Source organism: Conger conger, unplaced genomic scaffold, assembly GCF_963514075.1.
Source record: "Conger conger unplaced genomic scaffold, fConCon1.1 SCAFFOLD_99, whole genome shotgun sequence".
Classification (NCBI taxonomy): Eukaryota; Metazoa; Chordata; class Actinopteri; order Anguilliformes; family Congridae; genus Conger; species Conger conger.
The window spans coordinates 15,368-36,069 of record NW_026890449.1 but is presented as its reverse complement, the minus strand read 5'-3'; the positions used below and the strand labels follow the sequence as shown (position 1 = coordinate 36,069).

Genomic DNA, 20,702 nt, shown 5'->3' with positions numbered 1-20,702 from the left:
GCCATTTCCTTTTTTTTTTTTTTTTTTTTTTTTTTTTTGAACAAACAAACAAACAAGAGCAAAAGTGACCAAAGTTAACTATCCAAACACTGCTTACCTAGCCAACTAAAAATACCGATACACAAAGCAAGTCACAGAGACAACAATTAAGGTTCACAGGGAGGTAGGGAGGGATGGGGAGAGGTGCTGCTTGAAGAGGTGCGTCTTCAGCTTGCGCTTGAAGGTGGGGAGAGATTCTATAGTTCTGACCTCAACGGGGAGTTCGTTCCACCACCGTGGAGCCAGAACAGACAGTAGTCGTGAGCGTGAGGTGGAGGTTCTGAGAGGGGGAGGTGCCAAGCGGCCTGTGGAGGCTGAACGAAGAGGTCTGGCAGGGGTGTAGGGTCTGATGATTTTTTGCAGATAAGCTGGGGAAGACCCTTTAACTGCTTGGAAGGCTAGCACCAATGTTTTGAATTTGATGCGAGCCATGACAGGCAGCCAGTGGAGGGAAGTAAGCAGGGGGGTGACGTGTGAGTATTTGGGAAGGTTGAAGACCAGACGAGCTGCTGCATTCTGGATGAGTTGGAGGGGTCTGATGGCGGACGCTGGGAGGCCAGCCAAGAGGGAATTGCAGTAGTCCAGGCGGGACAGAACCATCGCTTGGACCAGGAGCTGGGTCGAGTAGGGGGTGAGAAAGGGGCGGATTCTCCGTATGTTGTAGAGGAAGAACCTGCAAGACCGGGTCACCGCCGCAATGTTCTCGGAAAGGGACAGTCTGCTGTCCATCACCACGCCGAGGTTCCTTGCACTGGGTGACGGCGTGAGTGTGGTATCCCCGAGAGAAATGGAGAGATCCAGATGGGGAGAGGTATTAGCAGGAATGAATATAATTTCAGTTTTATCTGGGTTGAGCTTTAGATGGTGGTTGTCCATCCAGCTCTGGATGTCCCTCAGGCAAGCAGAGATACGGGCTGAAACCTGCGTATCAGACGGCGGGAACGAGACGAAGAGTTGGGTATCGTCCGCATAGCAGTGGTAGGATAGCCCATGTGCAGTGATCACAGGGCCAAGGGAGCGAGTGTAGAGAGAAAAAAGAAGCGGGCCAAGGACTGAGCCCTGGGGAACCCCTGTGGCGAGGGGCCGAGGTGTCGATACCGAACCAGCCCAGGCAACCTGGAAGGAGCGACCAGAGAGGTAGGACTCAATCCAGTCCAGGGCTGTGCCACAGATGCCCATTGCTGACAGGGCAGACAGGAGGATGGAGTGATCCACAGTGTCGAAGGCAGCAGAGAGATCTAGAAGAATGAGGATAGAGGAGAGGGAGGCTGCTCGTGCGGCATGAAGTGACTCACTGACGGAGAGGAGCGCAGTCTCTGTCGAGTGGCCCGATCTGAAGCCAGACTGATGGGGGTCTAGCAGGTTGTTGTTAGAAAAGAAAGAAGAAAGTTGAGTAGAAGCAGCTCGTTCTATAGTTTTAGAAAGGAAAGGAAGAAGAGATACCGGGCGGTAGTTCTGGATGATGGAGGGATCCAGGGTAGGCTTTTTTAGCAGCGGAGTGATGTGGGCCCTCTTGGAGGATGCCGGAAAACAGCCGGAAGACAGGGAGGAGTTGACAAGGGAGGTGACAAATGGGAGAATGTCAGGTGTGATAGTTTGGAGAAGAGAAGAGGGGATAGGGTCAAGGGCACAGGTTGTAGGGCGGTGGCAGAGCAGGAGTTGAGAAACATCAGAGTCCGTAAGGGGGGAGAAAGTGGAAAAGGAAGAGATGGGCCTAGAGGGGGGGAGGGGCACAGTGAGGGGGGTGGTGGTTGTAAAGGATCTGCGGATGACTGTGACCTTCTCATCGAAGAAATCAGCAAAGTCATCAGCAGCGAAGGAGGACTGAGGAGGAGGAGGCGGTGCGTTGAGGAGAGAGGAGAAAATGGAGAAAAGTTTCCGGGAGTTAGAAGCAGAGTTCTGAATTTGCGTTTGATAGTATTTTGCTTTGGCGGCAGTGACATCGGAAGAGAATGCCGCCAGGAGAGACTGGTAAGTCATGAGGTCGGAAGCGTCTCTGGATTTCCCCCACTTCCTCTCCGCTGCGCGGAGGCTGGCCCTGGAGGTACGGAGGGTATCAGATATCCAAGGACTGGGAGGGGATGTGCGAGGTGGTTTTGAGACAGGGGGACAGAGAGAGTCAAAGGCGGAGGAGAGAGATGAAAGGAGGGTGGCAGATGCAGAGTCAGCGGGGAGTTTGGAGAAGGATTCGAGAGGGGGGAGTGAGGCGGTGACGGTGCTGGCAAAGGAAGAGGGTGAGAGGGAGCGGAGGTTACGGCGGGCTGAGGAAGTGTGGGTGGGAGGAGGGGGAGGAGGATGGGGAGGAAGAGGGAGGGAGAATGAGATGAAGTGGTGATCAGATGTATGCAGAGGGGTAACCGTGAAATCGGAGCATGAGCAGTTCCTTACAAAGACAAGGTCTAGGACATTGCCCGCCTTGTGGGTTGGAGGAGAGTGTTGCAGGGAGAGGCCGAAGGAGTGGATTAGCGGTAGGAAGGCGGCAGACTGGGAGGCTTCTAGGTGGATGTTGAAGTCTCCAAGGAGAATCAGTGGGGTGCCATCCTCAGGGAAGGAGCTGAGAAGGGTATCTAGCTCATCAAGGAAGTTTCCCAGGGGCCCTGGAGGACGGTAGATAACTGCAATGAAAAGGTTAGTAGGGTAGGATACTGCAACAGAATGGAATTCAAAAGTGGATATGGACAGGTCAGAGAGGGGGAGAACAGAAAATTTCCACGAGGGGGAAATTAAAAGACCAGTACCACCGCCACGGCCGGAAGGCCGGGGAGTGTGCGAGAAGGAGAAGGAGGATGAGAGGGCAGCAGGAGTGGCGGTGTTGTCAGGTGTGATCCAGGTCTCAGTTAGGGCAAGGAATTGTAGGGACTGGAGGGAGGCATACGCAGGGATGAAGTCAGCCTTCCGAGTGGCAGACTGGCAGTTCCATAGTCCCCCTGTGACAGCAGAGTCCTCACAGGGGGTCAGCGGGGGATAGCTGAGGTTTGAGGGGTTCCGACGCCGTGGAGGCCCACGTCGCAGGGGGGGTCTTCGAGGGAGAGAGCAGACTGGGATGGGGTGAAACATAACATCACAAACTGCGACGGAGCGACGCTAGCTTCGCTCTGACACGCCTATTTAAATGGCCTACAATTGCTCACAAGCAATACCAAATCAAAGCTAATCTACTGATAAATTCCACAGCTATTTAAGTTACTTAAGACGAATGTTCAATCACTCTACAGGTATGCAACCAGTAGAAGTGATTAACAGGTAATAGATAAACAACGTGGCTCAAGCCCTAACCCTTGCTGTTCAAATGAGCAATTTTAAAAAATCAACTTTACCGCGTCTAGAGGAAACCCGCAGCGATACTAAACACCTGGTCAGAATGATGCACTTACTGACTAAGGACAACTTTCGCCAGTCTAATATACGCTAGCGTCGCTCTGACACGCCTATTTAAATGGCCTACAATTGCTCACAAGCAATACCAAATCAAAGCTAATCTACTGATAAATTCCACAGCTATTTAAGTTACTTAAGACGAATGTTCAATCACTCTACGGGTATGCAACCAGTAGAAGTGATTAACAGGTAATAGATAAACAACGTGGCTCAAGCCCTAACCCTTGCTGTTCAAATGAGCAATTTTAAAAAATCAACTTTACCGCGTCTAGAGGAAACCCACAGCGATACTAAACACCTGGTCAGAATGATGCACTTAGAATGATGCACTTACAGAATTTACCACCCACAGCCTTATATATTCAGCTTTACTCAGACCAGAGCTACACAGGAAGACTGACCTGCAGTACAGAGCTGTGTTCACACCTCCCTCTCTCAGCACTGAAACCACACTGGCACTGGCACCATTTTTCAACTGTCTAGAAAAGAGCGGCTTTAAAACATTGCACAAACAACATTTCAAAATACAAATAATGAAAAATCTGTTCCTGCATAAATTGTGCTTAAATTCTAGTGACAATAGATTGGTATTGCCCTCTATAATTAAAGAGGGCTTTTAACTGTAATATTCTGTATTCATCATCATTCACATGTTTTCTTCTAAAACATGTGCAGTGCAAAACTTTTCAGAATGACACTATTTTGGTCTGATTATGCTGTTTTAGACATATGTTTTAAGCTTGTGTGCATCCTTCATATTTCTGATATACTGCTTGCAATGATGAATATCATTTTCAATATCACAATAAAACCATTTTCAGGGCATTGTCAGTATTAATTATAGACTGTTTCTAACTTTATAACATCCTGAGACCTGCTTGCTTGTCTCTCTGGCCATTGACTCAAAACAAAACCCTTGTGCTGCGCCGTGGTTTAGCATCTCTCTCTCTCTCTCTCTCTCTCTCTCTCTCTCTCTCTCTCTCTCTCTCTCTCTCTCTCTCTCTCTCTCTCTCTCTCTCCCTCTCTCTCTCTCTCTCTCCCTCTCTCTCTCTGCAATCAACTGCAATTGTAAATCTTAGACATCCTTATGGATTTTATAATGACTGTTATTAAGATTATTATTTTAGTGTCTACCTGGTGCTTCATTGAAACAGGGCGAGTGAGATGAAAGAGGAAGTCGCCATGATGGCGGCCATTGTGATGTCATCAAGGGTCAGACCCTCAGGTCTCTGATGATGACACATGTGCTTTGTCTTGGACAAAATCTTGAAACTACTGACACCTCACCCTGGTTTCAGTGTAAAATTACAGCCTGAGCAATGTTTTTGCCAAATGAGGGACGTACACACAGTGATCACTTTAGGCAGACCTGTAAATCAGCGCTTTAATGCAAATATTTAATCAGCCAATCATGTGGCAGCAACTAAATACATAAAAGCATGCATTGAATGGTGCGAAAAACCAAAAACATCCAGTGAGCAGCAGTTCTGCGGGCTGAAACTTACACATTGTTAATGAGAGAGGTCAGTGGAGAAAGGCCAGGAAGGTCCAAGCTGACAGGAAGATGACAGTAATGAAAATAACCACACTTTACAATAGTGCTATCTCTGAACACACAACGCATTATAACTGGACAGTCTACAGCAGCAGAAGACTTAAGTCTTAAATGCCGAACAAACTGCTAACTGTGTGTATATTCAATGTCAGTGTTAATTCCAGTGTTCATTGTTCATTGAAATTGAAATGTAATTTCAATTGTAATAGGGTTGCCCAGGCCCTAGTTTTGTCTTTTAGAATTTGGAAAGAGGAACCTGCAGTCCTCTCCCAGTAAACTCATGACATCCTGCATGATCCTTTATAGTGAATAGGATCATCAACATTACTCTGATCTACTCTTATACAGAACTGCTATAAAATTCACCCCTGGGCAACTGCAGCAGGATGTGAAATGAAATACCCTGGAAAACCTCACTTCCTGTTCCAGCAAAGTAGGTCTACTAGGGCCAACATGCTCTGCAAGGCCTTTTTGTCCTCGGCCATCAACTGTGAGACAGAATCAATATTTCATGTCAAACTCTTTATTTAAATCAGTAGGTTTTTCAAAGGCATCTGATGAAGGAGGTGCCAACAACACATATGGCTTCCTCCTCTTCCTTTCCACAGCAGGGAAATTCAGAACCACGGATAGTGCCTGCAGGACCAGGAGAAACTTCAGCACCCTGCTCCTCAAGCCGGGGCAGCCCACTTTCAGACACAAAAGCCAGGGATCACATGAGGTACCGAAACATGCGTTTGTCCCATTTAAAGTCTTGTGTTCTATGGGCTCCTTACCATTCACTCAAGACCCAGGAGCCCAAAGTGAACTTTCATACATGTCCAGTGGCGGTGATATAGGTGCAGCGCAACCAGGGCCCCTGGTTTGGGAGGGGCCATAAGCACTGGAGCCCCTGGTATGGGAGGGGCCATAAGCACTGGGGCCCCTGGTTTGGGAGGGGCCATAAGCACTGGGCTCCCTGGTTTGGGAGGGGCCATAAACACTGGAGCCCCTGGTTTGAGAGGGGCCATAAGCACTGGAGCCCCTGGTATGGGAGGGCCCATGGGCAGTGGGGCCCCAGGTTTGGGAGGGGCCATAAGCACTGGAGCCCCTGATTTGGGAGGGGCCATAAGCACTGGGCCCCCTGGTTTGGGAGGGGCCATAAGCACTGGGGCCCCTGGTTTGGGAGGGGCCATAAGCACTGGGACCCCTGGTTTGGGAGGGCCCATGGGCACCGGGGCCCCTGGTTTGGGAGGGCCCATGGGGACAGGGGCCACTGGTTTGGGAGGGCCCATGGGGACCGGGGCCCCTTGTTTGGGAGGGCCCATGGGGACAGGGGGCCCTGGCTTGGGAGGGCCCATGGGCACTGGGGCTCATCTTAACTGAACATGTCACTGCTGAAGAAATTATGTTTAGGCTTCAGAACATCATTTCTGCCCAAGTTAAACACGAGAAGATTGAGGATCAGTTCAACTCACTAACTTTACTGAGTATAGTAGCCCAACCCATGTCCCCCCTTTCATGCCAAAGCCCAGTCATGTGCCTTATGCACCCACATAAATCTCAGGTCATGACTAGGGTTGTGCTCCCAGGTCAAATGACACAGGTTTCCTCATTCACAGCAATGGCAAACACAGGCTCCTCATTCATTGCTTTAGTGTGAAAGAGGTATTCGATACCAGTTTGCCTCCTAGAGAGGCAGTTCTTGAACTCAGTTTCAGAACTTGCCTCCCCCTCACAGACAGAGAAGCCTAACAGACTCATGGGCATGACAGCACGCTGGCTCTGCTTCCACCATGCACACCTCTCTGTATACCTTTCTACCACAACTGTTTCCACTTTTTACCTTTGTTGTAAAATTAAACATTTTTTTTCCACTACAACCGCACTACCTCTTGCCTCATCTGTGCCATGTGTCCATAGTGCTGCATGACATACAAATACACACGCACACACACACACACACACGCACAAACGTGCACAGACACACACATGCACATATACTTACACACACAAGCCCACACACATATTTACACACACATACACACACAGACGCACAAACTTGCACACACACATACACACACATGCATAAACATCCACAAAGATATACACATATTTACACACACACACACACAGACACACACATACACACAGACACACACTACACACTCACACACATATATTCACACACATACACAGAAACATGCACAGAAACATGCACAGACACACACCACGCACACACACACACACACACACACCACACACACACACACCACACACACACACACACACACACACACACACACACACACACACACACACACACACACACACACTGTGTATTTTCACAAAGAAAAGAGATAGTGTGGTCAAGAGATCACCTGGTTGCTTTGCCTGAATGAATCTCCACCCCCTGAAGTGTCAATAGATTTTGAGGCTCAGTGTGCGTTTATTCTCAAAGTAATTTGAGACTTCCACACAACTCCAGTATGTAAATAACACATACCTATAATCAAACTGGAAATAACATTTTCTCTTGTTGCACTGAGAGTGTTCATACGCGGAACTTTGTCACCCAATACATTACCTGTTTGAACAGCCAATAATATCTGCCCCTGACTTGTGACCTCCTACTGGAAAATGATCAGTTGAAGTCCTCCTACTCTGTACACTTTGAGTTTTACAGTGCAGGGTACAACAGGGTCTCAACCAGAGGAGAGACTCAAGGACAGAAGAGCTCAGATACAGCGATGGCATCCCTCTGTGTTATTCTTGTGTTTTTCAGCAAACTGTGTAAGTGTTTACTTGTTTCTGACTTTTTGACCAAAATCATTTTACAATCATTTTAAGTAGTGTACAGAGATTACACAGAGATTGGTGGGTGTTTTTGCTTTGTTTTTTCCCCCATTGTCAGTGAAGTTGAAATATTGCTTTCTGTTGGATTCCAGGTGGTCTGCTTGGGCAGAGTGTAGTTCAGCCCAACGCTGTGGTGACAGCTCAGCTTGGAGACACCGTGACTCTCCCGTGTTTCTATCCGGATGATGGAGTGTCTAGAATCAGCTGGTTAAAGCAACCACTTGGACAGAAGCCTCAGCCTGTCGCAAGGATGCTGAACTATCAATCAGATGCTGTGTTTTTGAATGAGTTTAAAAACAGTACACGTCTCAGTGCTAAGACAGCAAACGGAAGCTTTAACCTGACTGTCTCACATGTAGAGCCATCAGATTCAGCGACATACTACTGCACTTTTATATTCTACGATAAGATCAGCTTTGGAGATGGGAGTACCTTAATGGTGACGGGTAAGTAAGAATTTTATTTTTCCATCGCTTAACTTGCCTAAATTGTAATTTGTCATTCTACATTATAAATTTAAGCAATGGTTTTGCTTCTTTTTTCCAATACTTTTACGAAAATTAAGTATTGATTCAATTTATCCGAGAAAAACACTTTGAAGTCCCTTGCCATGACATTTACAGTATGAACTGTTTATGGTGATGCTTTCACCAAAAGCAGAGCTGCCATTTGCTGTACATCTTAAAGGCTACGTTTATATACTCAGTGAGCACTTGACTAGACTTTTTTTAGACTTAATATGTCTTCTGCTAGTGTAGCCTGTCCATTTAGAGGATTGACATGTTGTGTTCAGAGATGCTCTTCTGCATACCACTGTTGTAATGTGTGGTTATTAATGTGAGACCAAGGGGGTAACATCGTGCAGTGCTCAGTTTTACAGAATACTTACAAAAACTGTGTTTGATTCGATTTTGGTCAAAAATGAGATAAACGCAGATTTGGAATATTCAAACACTCATCTATCTTTCAGCTATGAATCCCTAAAACGTCACAATGAGAAAATATGAAAAAATTAAAAGAAAAGAGTTGAAATATAAAATCTACCCGGGTCCGGTCCGGTCGTGTTGGTTCTCCACATTGTTCTTTGCTGGTGCATCAGCTGTAGCCCATTGTTTCTTTGAACAAGAAATCAATCACTCAAAATGCATTCACTGAAATTGCCCTAGTGACGAAGATGTTGAAGCTTTGTTAATAGCTTTTACATTTTTTGAATAAAAAAAGAAAGCATTCAAAACTGATTGAAGAAATTTAATTTTTTTCTTGTTTATCTTATTAAGTTTCAGTGTGTGCAGTGTGTCCCTGTCATCTTTTGTAGAGATATTAACCATTTCTGCTCTAGTGGAAAACATTGAAGCATTAAAAATTAATTGCTTCATTTGAATAAAATTTTAAAAATGTATTTAATACAATGGTTTTAGTTTCTAGGATAGTAAAATGCATGTAGTTAATCAATAGTGGTTTTAACATAACATTGCTGATCGACGTGATCATTTCTAGTGCACAAACTGCATCTGAATCACACATATGTGCAACAACATGCTGCACTTTATATTATAATCGGTGGAGTCATCTTCAGCTCTCTGTATAAACTACAAAAATACAAAGCCATACTGCATTGATATGTAAACCTTACACAGTGGAATCCAAAGGACAATTCTGTATTGAGTGTAATGAGTGCTAACTTTTGACAGGGCCAGAGTCCCAGAGCAGGACAGTAGTGCTGCAGCAGCCCGAGTCTGAGTCAGTGCAGCCAGGAGACTCTGTGACTCTGCAGTGTACAGTACACACTGAGACCTGTGCAGGAGAACACAGTGTGCACTGGTTCAGACCGGGATCAGGAGAGTCCCCTCCAGGAATCATTCACACCCATGGACACAGGAGTGATGAGTGCCAGAGGAGCTCTGGGACTGTGTCTCCCACACAGAGCTGTGTCTACAACTTCCCCAAGAGGATCCTCAGCCTCTCTGATGCTGGGACTTACTACTGTGCTGTGGCCACCTGTGGGGAGATCCTGTTTGGGAACGGGACCAAGCTGGACTTTAAGGGTAGGAACAAAACAGGCACATTGTGAAATTTTGTTTTTAAAATACATTGAAGACAAAGGAGTTATTGTGCATCTACTGTACATTACAATGTTCACTTAAGGACATTCTAATCAGGTATTTGTGATCTCCTATCTTGAAAGGTTAATGCTACTTGTGAAGAATTCTAAAATAAAATTTTGCTTCTAAAGCGTCAGGAAATGAAGCGTTCCTTTATTGCTTGGCGGGAGCTTTGGCGTTGAGTGTGATCCTACATATTGTCCTCGCTCTGAGCAGGAGAAAAAACGGTGAGAGCTGCAAAGGTAAGAGACCAAGGTATCAATGTGTGGTACATGTAATATGGATTATTTAACAGCTTATACACAATGAAATTTGTGTTGCATCAAAATGCATGATGCATAGACAATATTACAAATACTCAATAAGAGAGAATTTAGAAAATACAGTATTTTAAGTGTTTGTGTAAAATAGTTGAAGAAAATTGAGTACAATATTGTCAGGCCATTTTGTGAATAGCATGCAGTAATATTTATATGCAGTTCCTGTACAGTTCTGCAAAACAACAAGTAAAGCTACTCCATCAGTACAGATTACTGTCTCACACTACTTGTGCTGTAGGTATGTGCACATCTAGTCATGCAGTATCACATGTAATGTAAAAGCCAAATCTCACTTGAATTTATGAAACTTCAGCTTCTGATATGGGCCCCAATATATACCAGCTGGCTTGAACTAAAGTATAGCCACTTGATATGTGAGGCAGCTGTGATGTGACAGTCCCTCATTGTGAAAATAAAATGGCTCTTGAGCGAAAGGTATGAAGAGAGTGCAGAATATTCTGACCACCAAAAAGTTTTTCTCCCTACTGTGGTGAATATGATGCTCAATATGAAAACAAATTGCTCTTATTGTTATGAATAAAATGACATACTGTAAGTTAAAATAATAACTGCATTACATGAATTGAATTTGGCTGACGCTCTTATCCAGAGCGATGTACCATTGATTAGACTAAGCAGGAGACAATCCTTCCCTGGATCAATGCAGAGTTAAGGGCCTTGCTCAAGGGCCCAACGGCAGTGAGGATCTTATTGTGGCTACACCGGGGATCGAACCACCGACCTTGCGTGTCCCAGTCATGTACCTTAACGACTATGCTACAGGCCACCCCTACAATAATCACAATAATAATAATAATAATAATAATAATAATAATAATAATAATAATAAAAAAAAGGAGAGGAAATATTTCTTACATATTTGATTACACATCATTAAAGTAGTTACAATTATATTAAGACTCTAGTGGTTTATATTTATTTGTAATTTGTTGTCATGCATTGTAATTTGTTGTAGCAAATGTTTCAGTAACTTTTGACTGGCTGCTGCCTATTTTGGCCAGGTTGCTCTTGAAAAAAGTGATTCTTAATCTCAATGAGCCTATCCTGGTTAAATATAGAATAAATTAAATAAATGAATAATTAATAAATTAATTAATAATTTTACTCAAACAGGGGCTGCATCAAACAACCAAGTGTCCTTGTCGGGCGAACAGGTACAAATATTATATTACATATTTTTAATAAACTAAAGCATAAATATCCTGCTAAAATGATCATCGGAATGAGGAGTAACCGTATGTGTTGTCGCATGCGTTTCCTTTTAGCATAAAGATGAAGCGATGAATTACGCTGCTTTGACTTTCACCACCAAGAAACCCAAAGTGAGGAGGAAGAAGAGGGAGGAAGAGAGAGAAACGGTTTATTCAGGTGTGACATTTAAAGACCATGAGTGAAGCTTTCCATCAAAATTAATCTTCGTCACAAGAATGATCACAATTTATGTCCTCCTTCGCAGTATCTGTAAACTGTAAATTTGCCATAAAAAACTAAAAGAGTCTCTTGGAGCGGTGCTTATTCTTAAATGTTTTTTCAAATAAACAAATTAAAACTTCTAAAATTGTGAACTGATGTGCTTGCATTTTAAGCATTGTGCAGTCTTTAGATTCTGCATACTCCCCTTGTCCTAAGGCAAAAATGGCCCCCTTTCACTCAACCCCTCAACCCCGAATGTATTTTGCATTAAGAAATGCCCCCTGACGAGGGGTGGAGGAAACTGAGTCTTCCACGCGGAAGCAACGGGCTTTAGTAAAGTATTTACCTTAGAGAGCTGAGCATGATTATAACGTCTTTTGACTCTTACTCTACATGTGCAAAATTACTGGTATAAGACTGGTATAATGGCCATCACACAGAAATAAGATGACAAACATTTCAATTGCATGTGATTTTAGTGTTAACACATTGTTTTTGAACATACTCTTAATTGCATTTCATACATTGAACTATAACACACAAAGAAATGTCACAGAGTCAGAGTCATTAGACTGAATAAACAAGCACATACTGTACTCAGCTAAGCCAACGGGTCTTTCACTCCAGGTTAACTTATACCAGTTCTATATGAGATTGTGAAAGAGTGTGTCTGCCATTGAGGTAAGTTTGATTCCAGATATGTGTGACACTTTAAAAATAAATCCTGCTTCTAGCTACCTCATAGAAACTGCAACAAAATGTTTAAATTCACACATTTAAAAAGACTCTGACCTAAACCCCCATAAGAGGAAGTCTAGGGCACCAGTGAGTTCATCCCAAGGAACTTGATTCTGGTTGCTTGGATGGATCCAGACTGAAGGGGGAGCCCATCCTCCCCTGTGATCAGATGTACTCTTTATTGAATTTGATACATTGAAGCATAACAGCTTCAAAAATGCTTCAAACAAGCACCAGCACAAGCAGTTATAAGAGACTATGCTATCAAGAAAGAGTGTGTCAGCCATTGGGGTAAGTTTGTAGGCAAAAATTAACTTGTTTCTAAAAAGCTCATAGAAACTGACAGAAATCTTTTACACACAGCTCTCTTTTTCATCAGTAGCACAATGCGTTTGTCCGTTTCAGGCTGTTCTGTTGTGGTGACAGGGGAGGTTCACTTATTTTCCACCCACAGCCTTATATATTCAGCTTTACTCAGACCAGAGCTACACAGGAAGACTGACCTGCAGTAGAGAGCTGTGTTCACACCTCCCTCTCTCAGCACTGGAACCACACTGGCACTCCCCCCCATGCCTCAGACCACCATCCATTTTTCAACTGTCTAGAAAAGAGCGGCTTTAAAACACTGCACAAACAACGTTTCAAAATACAAATAATGAAAAATCTGTTACTGCATAAATTGTGCTTAAATTCTAGTGACAAAAGATTGGTATTGCCCTCTATAATTAAAGAGGGCTTTTAACTGTAATATTCTGTATTCATCATCATTCACATGTTTTCTTCTAAAACATGTGCAGTGCAAAACTTTTCAGAATGACACTATTTTGGTCTGATTATGCTGTTTTAGACATATGTTTTAAGCTTCCTTCATATTTCTGATATACTGCTTGCAATGATGAATATCATTTTCAATATCACAATAAAACCATTTTCAGGGCATTGTCAGTATTAAGAGACCTGCTTGCTTGTCTCTCTGGCCATTGACTCAAAACAAAACCCTTGTGCTGCGCCGTGGTTTAGCATCTCTCTCTCTCTCTCTCTCTCTCTCTCTCTCTCTCTCTCTCTCTCTCTCTCTCTCTCTCTCTCTCTCTCTCTCTCTCTGCAATCAACTGTAATTGTAAATCTTAGACATCCTTATGGATTTTATAATGATTGTTATTAAGATCATTATTTTAGTGTCTACCTGGTGCTTCATTGAAACAGGGCGAGTGAGATGAAAGAGGAAGTCGCCATGATGGCGGCCATTGTGATGTCATCAAGGGTCAGACCCTCAGGTCTCTGATGATGACACATGTGCTTTGTCATGGACAAAATCCTGAAACTACTGACACCTCACCCTGGTTTCAGTGTAAAATTACAGCCTGAGCAATGTTTTTGCCAAATGAGGGACGTACACACAGTGATCACTTTAGGCAGACCTGTAAATCAGCGCTTTAATGCAAATATTTAATCAGCCAATCATGTGGCAGCAACTAAATGCATAAAAGCATGCATTGAATGGTGCGAAAAACAAAAAACATCCAGTGAGCAGCAGTTCTGCGGGCTGAAACTTACACATTGTTAATGAGAGAGGTCAGTGGAGAAAGGCCAGGAAGGTCCAAGCTGACAGGAAGATGACAGTAATGAAAATAACCACACTTTACAACAGTGCTATCTCTGAACACACAACGCATTATAACTGGACAGTCTACAGCAGCAGAAGACTTAAGTCTTAAATGCCGAACAAACTGCTAACTGTGTGTATATTCAATGTCAGTGTTAATTCCAGTGTTCATTGTTCATTGAAATTGAAATGTAATTTCAATTGTAATAGGGTTGCCCAGGCCCTAGTTTTGTCTTTTAGAATTTGGAAAGAGGAACCTGCAGTCCTCTCCCAGCAAACTCATGACATCCTGCATGATCCTTTATAGTGAATAGGATCATCAACATTACTCTGATCTACTCTTATACAGAACTGCTATAAAATTCACCCCTGGGCAACTGCAGCAGGATGTGAAATGAAATACCCTGGAAAACCTCACTTCCTGTTCCAGCAAAGTAGGTCTACTAGGGCCAACATGCTCTGCAAGGCCTTTTTGTCCTCGGCCATCAACTGTGAGACAGAATCAATATTTCATATCAAACTCTTTATTTAAATCAGTAGGTTTTTCAAAGGCATCTGATGAAGGAGGTGCCAACAACACATATGGCTTCCTCCTCTTCCTTTCCACAGCAGGGAAATTCAGAACCACGGATAGTGCCTGCAGGACCAGGAGAAACTTCAGCACCCTGCTCCTCAAGCCGGGGCAGCCCACTTTCAGACACAAAAGCCAGGGATCACATGAGGTACCGAAACATGCGTTTGTCCCATTTAAACTCTTGTGTTCTATGGGCTCCTTACCATTCACTCAAGACCCAGGAGCCCAAAGTGAACTTTCATACATGTCCAGTGGCGGTGAGGGGCCATAAGCACTGGGGCCCCTGGTTTGGGAGGGGTCATAAGCACTGGGCTCCCTGGTTTGGGAGGGGCCATAAGCACTGGAGCCCCTGGTTTGGGAGGGGCCATAAGCACTGGAGCCCCTGGTATGGGAGGGCCCATGGGCAGTGGGGCCCCTGGTTTGGGAGGGACCATAAGCACTGGAGCCCCTGATTTGGGAGGGGCCATAAGCACTGGGCCCCCTGGTTTGGGAGGGGCCATAAGCACTGGGGCCCCTGGTTTGGGAGGGGCCATAAGCACTGGGGCCCCTGGTTTGGGAGGGCCCATGGGCACCGGGGCCCCTGGTTTGGGAGGGCCCATGGGGACAGGGGCCACTGGTTTGGGAGGGCCCATGGGGACCGGGGCCCCTGGTTTTGGAGGGCCCATGGGGACAGGGGGCCCTGGCTTGGGAGGGCCCATGGGCACTGGGACTCATCTTAACTGAACATGTCACTGCTGAAGAAATTATGTTTAGGCTTCAGAACATCATTTCTGCCCAAGTTAAACACGAGAAGATTGAGGATCAGTTCAACTAACTAACTTTACTGAGTATAGTAGCCCAACCCATGTCCCCCCTTTCATGCCAAAGCCCAGTCATGTGCCTTATGCACCCATAAAAATCTCAGGTCATGACTAGGGTTGTGCTCCCAGGTCAAATGACACAGGTTTCCTCATTCACAGCAATGGCAAACACAGGCTCCTCATTCATTGCTTTAGTGTGAAAGAGGTATTAGATACCAGTTTGCCTCCCAGAGAGGCAGTTCTTGAACTCAGTTTCAGAACTTGCCTCCCCCTCACAGACAGAGAAGCCTAACAGACTCATGGGCATGACAGCACGCTGGCTCTGCTTCCACCATGCAGCACACCTCTCTGTATACCTTTCTACCACAACTGTTTCCACTTTTTACCTTTGTTGTAAAATTAAACATTTTTTTTCCCACTACAACCGCACTACCTCTTGCCTCATCTGTGCCATGTGTCCATAGTGCTGCATGACATACAAATACACACGTTCACACACACGCACACACACGCACAAACGTGCACAGACACACACATGCACATATACTTACACACACAAGCCCACACACATATTTACACACACATACACACACAGACGCACAAACTTGCACACACACATACACACACATGCATAAACATCCACAAAGATATACACATATACACACACATACACACAGACACACACTACACACTCACACACATATATTCACACACATACACAGAAACATGCAGAGAAACATGCACAGACACACACCACACACACACACACACACACACACACCACACACACACCACACACACACACACACACACACACACACACACACACACACTGTGTATTTTCACAAAGAAAAGAGATAGTGTGGTCAAGAGATCACCTGGTTGCTTTGCCTGAATGAATCTCCACCCCCTGAAGTGTCAATAGATTTTGAGGCTCAGTGTGCGTTTATTCTCAAAGTAATTTGAGACTTCCACACAACTCCAGTATGTAAATAACACATACCTATAATCAAACTGGAAATAACATTTTCTCTTGTTGCACTGAGAGTGTTCATACGCGGAACTTTGTCACCCAATACATTACCTGTTTGAACAGCCAATAATATCTGCCCCTGACTTGTGACCTCCTACTGGAAAATGATCAGTTGAAGTCCTCCTACTCTGTACACTTTGAGTTTTACAGTGCAGGGTACAACAGGGTCTCAACCAGAGGAGAGACTCAAGGACAGAAGAGCTCAGATACAGCGATGGCATCCCTCTGTGTTATTCTTGTGTTTTTCAGCAAACTGTGTAAGTGTTTACTTGTTTCTGACTTTTTGACCAAAATCATTTTACAATCATTTTAAGTAGTGTACAGAGATTACACAGAGATTGGTGGGTGTTTTTGCTTTGTTTTTTCCCCCATTGTCAGTGAAGTTGAAATATTGCTTTCTGTTGGATTCCAGGTGGTCTGCTTGGGCAGAGTGTAGTTCAGCCCAACGCTGTGGTGACAGCTCAGCTTGGAGACACCGTGACTCTCCCGTGTTTCTATCCGGATGATGGAGTGTCTAGAATCAGCTGGTTAAAGCAACCACTTGGACAGAAGCCTCAGCCTGTCGCAAGGATGCTGAACTATCAATCAGATGCTGTGTTTTTGAATGAGTTTAAAAACAGTACACGTCTCAGTGCTAAGACAGCAAACGGAAGCTTTAACCTGACTGTCTCACATGTAGAGCCATCAGATTCAGCGACATACTACTGCACTTTTATATTCTACGATGAGATCAGCTTTGGAGATGGGAGTACCTTAATGGTGACGGGTAAGTAAGAATTTTATTTTTCCATCGCTTAACTTGCCTAAATTGTAATTTGTCATTCTACATTATAAATTTAAGCAATGGTTTTGCTTCTTTTTTCCAATACTTTTACGAAAATTAAGTATTGATTCAATTTATCCGAGAAAAACACTTTGAAGTCCCTTGCCATGACATTTACAGTATGAACTGTTTATGGTGATGCTTTCACCAAAAGCAGAGCTGCCATTTGCTGTACATCTTAAAGGCTACGTTTATATACTCAGTGAGCACTTGACTAGACTTTTTTTAGACTTAATATGTCTTCTGCTAGTGTAGCCTGTCCATTTAGAGGATTGACATGTTGTGTTCAGAGATGCTCTTCTGCATACCACTGTTGTAATGTGTGGTTATTAATGTGAGACCAAGGGGGTAACATCGTGCAGTGCTCAGTTTTACAGAATACTTACAAAAACTGTGTTTGATTCGATTTTGGTCAAAAATGAGATAAACGCAGATTTGGAATATTCAAACACTCATCTATCTTTCAGCTATGAATCCCTAAAACGTCACAATGAGAAAATATGAAAAAATTAAAAGAAAAGAGTTGAAATATAAAATCTACCCGGGTCCGGTCCGGTCGTGTTGGTTCTCCACATTGTTCTTTGCTGGTGCATCAGCTGTAGCCCATTGTTTCTTTGAACAAGAAATCAATCACTCAAAATGCATTCACTGAAATTGCCCTAGTGACGAAGATGTTGAAGCTTTGTTAATAGCTTTTACATTTTTTGAATAAAAAAAGAAAGCATTCAAAACTGATTGAAGAAATTTAATTTTTTTCTTGTTTATCTTATTAAGTTTCAGTGTGTGCAGTGTGTCCCTGTCATCTTTTGTAGAGATATTAACCATTTCTGCTCTAGTGGAAAACATTGAAGCATTAAAAATTAATTGCTTCATTTGAATAAAATTTTAAAAATGTATTTAATACAATGGTTTTAGTTTCTAGGATAATAAAATGCATGTAGTTAATCAATAGTGGTTTTAACATAACATTGCTGATCGACGTGATCATTTCTAGTGCACAAACTGCATCTGAATCACACATATGTGCAAAAACATGCTGCACTTTATATTATAATCGGTGGAGTCATCTTCAGCTCTCTGTATAAACTACAAAAATACAAAGCCATACTGCATTTATATGTAAACCTTACACAGTGGAATCCAAAGGACAATTCTGTATTGAGTGTAATGAGTGCTAACTTTTGACAGGGCCAGAGTCCCAGAGCAGGACAGTAGTGCTGCAGCAGCCCGAGTCTGAGTCAGTGCAGCCAGGAGACTCTGTGACTCTGCAGTGTACAGTACACACTGAGACCTGTGCAGGAGAACACAGTGTGCACTGGTTCAGACCGGGATCAGGAGAGTCCCCTCCAGGAATCATTCACACCCATGGACACAGGAGTGATGAGTGCCAGAGGAGCTCTGGGACTGTGTCTCCCACACAGAGCTGTGTCTACAACTTCCCCAAGAGGATCCTCAGCCTCTCTGATGCTGGGACTTACTACTGTGCTGTGGCCACCTGTGGGGAGATCCTGTTTGGGAATGGGACCAAGCTGGACTTTAAGGGTAGGAACAACACAGTCACATCGTGAAACATTGTTTTTGTACATTTAATTTTTAGTCATACTAAATTTCACAAACTGTTTTATGTTTAACAATTTTAGTTACAATGTAATCTCAATACAAATCCTTATTTGCTGCCCTCAATTTCTGAAATAATGGCTGGCAGGTTACCCAGAAGTTGTGAGCATCCTTTCCTGGCTGTCCATCCTGAGGACGGGGGTTCTTTTTGGCGTTGTGACAATATGTGTCATCATCTCCCGTTTCAGAAGGCCAAGCTAAGATCAGAACGTAAGCTGCATACATACTTAAACAGTGTACAACTGCATGCCCATGAACTTTTTTTAGTGCATACTGCATTGTATTACAAGGGGCTAACACAGTAGGGTCAGGCAGTATGATATTCCTGTGTTCAACATTTGCCTTGGGGACCTCTGCACAGTAATATGGACTGTTAAATCAACTCCAATGTCAGATTTTGACTTGATTAGAGTAACATTGAGTAATATTACAAAAGAATAATAATATAATAATAATAATAATAATAATAATAATAATAATACTCCTCATCATTTCTCATTTGAAAAATCACTGCATTAATTATTTTGTTATGAATTTCTTTTTATTTTACTCAAACTGGGACTGCGTCAAAACGTAAAATAGACCATTTCTCCGGAAAATATACTGTAATCACATGTGCTGTAATCATATGTGCGTTTCCTTTTAGCACCAAGATGAAGCCATGAATTACGCTGCTTTGACTTTCACCACCAAGAAACCCAAAGTGAGGAGGAAGAAGAGGGAGGAGGAGAGAGAAACGTTTTTTTCAGGTGTGAGATTTAAAGACCACGAGTGAAGCTTTCCATCAAAATTAATCTTTGTCACAAGAATGATCACAATTTATCAAACATGTCCTCCTTCGCATCGGTGCACATTACAGGATATGAGCTGTAAACTGTAAATTTGCCTTTAAAAACAAAAAGAGTCTCTTGGAGCTGTGCTTATTCTTAAATGTTTTTTCAAATAAATTAATTAAAACTTCAACCTTAGTGTAGTCTTACGATTCTGCATACTCCCCTTGTCCTTAGGGTCACAAATGGCCCACTTTCACTCAACCCCTCAACCCCAAATGTATTTTGCATGAAGAAACAATCTGTCACTCATCACAAACGTCATCAAATTTAAAGTTGAAAAAAGAACAGTTAGGGAGTTTTCTCTGCTATTAAATACAGTGGTGGGTCATTTTTCACCCTTAAGACAACACAAGGTTTAAATGTCGTTCAATGTTGCTAAATCTGACACAGTTTAGGGCGGCAGTGTATTGCAGTGGTTAGGGAAGAATAGGTGACTTTCATTCAGGCCATGTTTTGCAAGAAGGCTGTTAACTTGAATGACTTCAGTGTATATTTAATATAAATTGCAGAATTGTGTAAGTCACTCTGGGTAAAAGAGCCTACTAAACGCCCGTAATGTGATATTAAACAGAGATGGAAAAGTGAAACATTAGGATGTCAGGGTTGGGAGGTAGTACCAGGCTTTATTATTTTCACCTGGCCCTCATTAGTGCCAAGGGTACCTTACCTCCTGAAGCTGTATATAAAGCACTCGCGGACAATCGGTCGACGCTTTGGTGTCACTGTTCGCTCTGTCACCAAGCTGGTAAAGCACACGGTAGACTCAGTGATTACATGAGTCAGGTATTGTGCTGGTTTTGGGTTTTTGCATTCATTTAAAAGGAAATAAGGTAAGGAAGGTGTTCTGCTCGCTAGTCTGTGTACACTGCGAACGCCTTCCTATAGGTTCTTTTGTTTTTCTCTTTTGTTTTCAAGCTCGGGTGAGCCTGTGGGTGAGGGACGTTGTCCCCGGTATGTATTTTTGTTTGTGCGTTTTCCTGAGCTGCGACTCACGGCTCTTTATTTTGCTTACCTAGTC

General features: G+C 43.5%; 2 protein-coding genes across 2 annotated transcripts; both read left to right on the top strand.

Moving 5' to 3' along the window:
* Positions 1-5,425: 5,425 nt before the first annotated feature.
* LOC133120283 (polymeric immunoglobulin receptor-like) lies at positions 5,426-9,878 on the top strand. Its single transcript, XM_061230273.1, has 3 exons — positions 5,426-5,462; positions 7,900-8,253; positions 9,499-9,878. Exons 1-3 carry the CDS (start codon positions 5,426-5,428, stop codon positions 9,876-9,878), a joined length of 771 nt encoding a protein of 256 aa, XP_061086257.1.
* Positions 9,879-14,458: 4,580 nt separating this feature from the next.
* On the top strand, positions 14,459-18,802 carry LOC133120282 (polymeric immunoglobulin receptor-like). The gene is made up of 3 exons (XM_061230272.1): positions 14,459-14,495; positions 16,824-17,177; positions 18,423-18,802. Exons 1-3 carry the CDS (start codon positions 14,459-14,461, stop codon positions 18,800-18,802), a joined length of 771 nt encoding a protein of 256 aa, XP_061086256.1.
* Positions 18,803-20,702: the final 1,900 nt, after the last annotated feature.

Excerpts from the sequence above, each read along its gene's own strand:
- LOC133120283 (XM_061230273.1), top strand. The coding sequence starts at position 5,426 with ATGCTCTGCAAGGCCTTTTTGTCCTCGGCCATCAACT. Across the intron at positions 5,463-7,899 it reads TTTGTCCTCGGCCATCAACT|GTGGTCTGCTTGGGCAGAGT; the intron begins GTGAGACAGAAT and ends GTTGGATTCCAG. Across the intron at positions 8,254-9,498 it reads GAGTACCTTAATGGTGACGG|GGCCAGAGTCCCAGAGCAGG; the intron begins GTAAGTAAGAAT and ends AACTTTTGACAG.
- LOC133120282 (XM_061230272.1), top strand. The coding sequence starts at position 14,459 with ATGCTCTGCAAGGCCTTTTTGTCCTCGGCCATCAACT. Across the intron at positions 14,496-16,823 it reads TTTGTCCTCGGCCATCAACT|GTGGTCTGCTTGGGCAGAGT; the intron begins GTGAGACAGAAT and ends GTTGGATTCCAG. Across the intron at positions 17,178-18,422 it reads GAGTACCTTAATGGTGACGG|GGCCAGAGTCCCAGAGCAGG; the intron begins GTAAGTAAGAAT and ends AACTTTTGACAG.